Below are 5,000 nucleotides of genomic sequence, written 5' to 3' on the forward strand. Positions count from 1 at the left end.
GAGTGAGTCACAGTGGATGTGAGTGAGTGAGTGAGTGAGTGAGTGAGAGTGTGAGTGAGTGAGTCACAGTGGATGTGAGTGAGTGAGTGAGTGAGTCACAGTGGATGTGAGTGAGTGAGTGAGTGAGTGAGTGAGTCACAGTGGATGTGAGTGAGTGAGTTAGTGAGTCACAGTGGATGTGAGTGAGTGAGTGAGTGAGTGAGTGAGTGAGTGTGTGAGTGAGTGAGTCACAGTGGATGTGAGTGAGTGAGTTAGTGAGTCACAGTGGATGTGAGTGAGTGAGTTAGTGAGTCACAGTGGATGTGAGTGAGTGAGTGAGTGAGTGAGTGACCAACTAACTGTCTGAGTGAGTGAGTGAGTGAGTGAGTGAGTGAGTGAGTGAGTGAGAAACTCACATCTTTATTAGTTTTGTCAGCCTGAACCAGAGTTCCATTCAGACACGGTTCCACGTAATGAATCTCCTGATTGTACTGCAGAATTATACAGAAAGCAGAGAGAATTGAGTAGCATCCACTCTCACTCATTCACTTCCTCACTCACTCATTAACTCAATCACACACTGACTGACTCACTCACACTGTGACACTGTTGTAAAAAATCTTAGTAGAAATAATTAAAATATTATTCCTTACAATACTATAACCAAAGTAAAGTATTAGGCCTTGCAAAATATTACAATTGCTGTCATAAGACATATGTAGGTGATGTTGTAGGCCAAAGATGTTTATTGTAACCAGATTCGGGGCTGTCAGGCCTAGTCAGTCTGAGCACATTTGTAATAACAACTGCAAACTTGTTATGTAGAAGGGAAAAGACCATTGTTCCCAGACCTTAGCTCATAAATTGTTATGGAAAATGAAGAAGACCATGGTCCACAGACCTAGGCCCTGAGAACTAAAGAGAGGAAAATCCATAAATGGGCATGTGGTGCTCATAAACTTGTTGTGCAGACTGATGAAGGCCCAGGTGTTTACTCTGAGGTCATGAAAAATAAGGGGAGGAAAATCCATAAATGGGCATATGGGTGAAAGGTAATGGGAAATAAGGGGAAATTGGGTCAGTGTATTTAGAAAACATAGGAGGTAATGCCGGTAAATAAGGTGATATGGCACCTGGGCTCCTAGGAGTGCCAGGGTATATATTGAGAAGATATCTGAGGCTCCAGTCGCTCTACGGGGGCGAAGGTGTGTGTGCGCGGGGGTGCGTGGGGGCACGTGTGCGCACGTGCGGGCACGTGCCCGTGTCCGCAGGTCAAGGTGGGTGTTTTTATTTTTGCAAGGACGTCACGAGAGTTCTTGTTTTTCTTGATTGATTTTGCATGACATGCTCTTTTTGGGGGTTTTCATTTGTTACTTTTAATTTGGCAATTTCTCTTATAATTTGTTGGCTGATTGACCACAATAAAGAAGTCATTCTCATCCAGGTCTGAGGAGTTTTCTCAGTATTTTTGTAGTAATTATAGAGTTCACAGTTAAGTTTAACTAAAACAGTCTTTAGTAACCAAAAAGTCTAAGTGTGGACATCACCCTGCGATGTGTCGACTTGGAGACCGGCTCTGAGTTACGACAACACCCTCATTCACTCACTCACTCACTCACTCACTCACTCACTCACTCACTCACTCACTCACATCCACTGTGACTCACTCGCTCACTCACTCATACACTATGACTAACTCACTCACATTCACTGTGACTCAATCACTCACTCACTCAAATCCACTGTAACACACTCACTCACTCACTCACATCCACTGTGACTCACTCACTCACTCATACACTATGACTAACTCACTCACTCACTCACATTCACTGTGACTCACTTACTCACTCATTTTCTTACACACACTATGTCTCACTCACTCACACACTCCACTCTGTAAATAAACATTACACCCTGTTATGTGTGTTACGCACAGCGATGATGTTGAAGAAGTCATCGTCTCCCAGCGTGTCCAGGATGGAGGAGACGGTCTGCCGGGCGATGGTGAGCCTCAGACCCTTCATACTTCCACTCACGTCCACTAGAATCACCACGTCCTTCGGAGATGTAGCTGCCTGGATGTACCTTAGGACACGAAACAGAGTCATAATGAATATATAATATATAAACACTGCACTACTGTCAAAGCTGCTGTTTTAGAAATCAACAATCTGACCAATCACAATCCAGAATTCAACAGGATTACAGTCTAATATCAGCTCCTACGTCTGGTGTTGATTTATTAATTATATCCTTAAAAGAAATGTTCTCAACAAGATGTCTCAGCTGTGTCAGGAGCTGAGAGGAAAAGCAATTTCCACCACGAATGAATGAATGAATGAACTCTAAGTTCTTCAAGAGTAAATAATTATGGGTTGTATTCTACCTGGAATAACCCTCTCTGACCACTCTGTTGTACGAATCAAACACAACCTTTAAGGGTCCCACCCTAACCCCAACCCCAACACTAACCGTAATCCCTAACCCTAATCCCAACTCTAACCCTAAACCCTAACCCCCTCCCTAACCCTAATCCCCAACACTAACCGTAATCCCTAACCCTAATCCCAACCCTAAACCTAAGCCCTAATGCCCACCCTAACCCTAAGCCCTAACCCCCACCCTAACCCTAACCCTAAGCCCTAACCCCCACCCTAACCCTAACCCTACAAACACTTTAAGGGTTGTGAATGTAAGAGCACTAAGAGAGTGCAGTTTAATTTTTTTATGCACAGTTACATTGAAAGTGTTCACAGTTTCTAAGACAGGATGAGAAAAGATTTCTGGCTCGTACCATTTTCTGTTGCGGCAGTCAAACGAGATGACTCCGTGTTCGTCGGGATGCCATTTCACACCTGTAGGGAGGAGAAATCACACAAGCCGTGTCACTCGTTATGCAGATATCCCAAGCAACACAAATAACATCTAAGCAGTGGCTCTGTGGGATTCCTGGCATTTAACATTTCTTTAAACCATTTTGTTTCCTCAGACACGTGTGTGTTAATGTACAGGATGATTTACGGTCTTGTTCCAAACCTTTGACCTGTTATAAGAACACAGGCGAACGTGCTAATTGCTAAGCCACCGTGCCCCCACTATATACAACTTATGAGATATATTTCTACATAGAGCTTCCATTTAAATATTGAACAAATGATGAATGTTTTTCTGAATTTGATTAATCTGAGCAATTTCTCTCTCTAATGGACTGTAATAATAAAACAATAGAGAAATCATTATGTCACACACACACACACACACACACACACACACACACACACACACACACACGCACACAGAGCTTACCTGGGTATTGTCTGAAAAAACCTTTAGCACTTCCAAAATACTGCCAGATGAGTGAGGGATCCTTCTCAAAATTATCCACAAACACTTTATTCAGAGCCTCAGACCAGAACACACCGTTTACTATGTCAGGATCTGAAAAGACAGAAAGGCCTCTAACTTTGTCAGTTATTTACCTTGAGAAACTTCTAGAATATTGTTTCACCCGCTACTAAACACTTAAGACTAAACACTAAACACTTAAGACTAAACACTAAACACTTAAGACTAAACACTAAACACTTAAGACTAAACGCTTAACACTAAACGTTTAACACTAAACGCTAAACGCTTAACACTAAACACTAAACGCTTAACACTAAACGCTTAACACCAAACGCTTAACACTCAACACTAAACGCTTAACACTAAACGCTTAACACCAAACGCTTAACACTCAACACTAAACGCTTAACACTAAATGCTTAACACTACACGCTTAACACTAAACGCTTAACACTAAACGCTTAACACCAAACGCTTAACACTCAACACTAAACGCTTAACACTAAATGCTTAACACTACACGCTTAACACTAAACGCTTAACACTAAACGCTTAACACTAAACACTTGACGCTTAACACTAAACACTTAACACTTAACACAACACTAAATGCTTAACACTTAACACTAAATGCATTACACTAAACACTTAACACTAAACACTAAACACTAAACACTTAACATTCCTCTGATGTGAGGAATAATGTGAGCTGTTTAGAAAATCCTGTTTATCCACCGCAGGAGTTAAGCTGCTTTCAGCTGTTTCACATTGTTTTATCATCTTATGTCACCACTGAGCTTCAGAGAACAGTGAGCATTGCTGAAAATGGGAAAAACATAAGAAGCTCTTGACCTTTGACCTTAACGTGCCTTTCTCTGTTTGGTGAAGATCGTAAATCACTTCGGTTCCTTTATTCTATTTAATGAAGTTGAACAATAAAAGCACAGAGCAGAACAATAGAAGACATCATAGACACACACAAAGAAACTACAGGAATGGAGGACAGTGAGGAGTGACCACACACACACACACACACACACACACACACAGAGTCTCTCTCCAGGCAATTATTGACCTGTAATGGGGAGCTGACGATAAGCTAATCTTCCCCAGATCAGTGGAGCAGGACTTTAATATCTCACACACACACATTTCTCATCATGCATGAAGGTTTTATGTTTACATATAAAATGCAGGCGTCAGTGATTGATTTGTGTAGAAACATAGTCCTGTATTCCCATAGTGAGAGAGTGAGGTGATGATGTCACTTCCTGTCCCTTGTGCATGTTTCAAGACGACTATTGGTGACCTGTCCAATTTTTTTTTAATTCAAATTAAATCAGATATTTGTCTGAAATGTATTTTAAGATGTTAAGAAACAGAAGGTAGAGTGTACGTAAGTCCTGACTGACGCAGAGAATATCACTGTGTTCACATCAGAGGTGGGAGTAAGTCACACGTGTGCAAGTCACAAGTAAGTCTCGAGTCATGAATGTCAAGTCAAAGTCAAGTCGAGTCTTTTTGTAATATTTGTCAAGCAAGTTTTAAGTATTAAATTTGCGACTTAAGTCTGACTCGAGTCAAGTCGATTCCCCCATCTCTGAGTCATTTAACTCAAGTCTGAGTCATGAATGTCAAGTCAAAGTCAAGTCGAGTCTTTTTTTCAATAT

The 5,000-nt window shown here is 41.3% G+C and overlaps 1 protein-coding gene across 3 annotated transcripts in view; it reads right to left on the reverse strand.

Moving 5' to 3' along the window:
- Window positions 1-5,000, reverse strand: part of cacna2d3 (calcium channel, voltage dependent, alpha2/delta subunit 3) — a 45,808-nt gene that overhangs the window by 29,462 nt on the left and 11,346 nt on the right. For 2 of the 3 annotated variants that reach the window (XM_047810512.1, XM_047810514.1), the window contains exons 6-9: window positions 3,289-3,420; window positions 2,777-2,837; window positions 1,917-2,067; window positions 396-470 (exon numbers count right to left, since the gene is read on the reverse strand). In XM_047810512.1, the coding sequence (XP_047666468.1) occupies window positions 396-470; window positions 1,917-2,067; window positions 2,777-2,837; window positions 3,289-3,420 (419 nt within the window). The remainder of the gene's footprint in view (window positions 1-395; window positions 471-1,916; window positions 2,068-2,776; window positions 2,838-3,288; window positions 3,421-5,000) is intronic. The other variant, XM_047810513.1, reaches the window with a different exon arrangement.

The sequence above is a fragment of the Tachysurus fulvidraco genome, chromosome 2, assembly GCF_022655615.1.
Source record: "Tachysurus fulvidraco isolate hzauxx_2018 chromosome 2, HZAU_PFXX_2.0, whole genome shotgun sequence".
Taxonomy (NCBI): domain Eukaryota; kingdom Metazoa; phylum Chordata; class Actinopteri; order Siluriformes; family Bagridae; genus Tachysurus; species Tachysurus fulvidraco.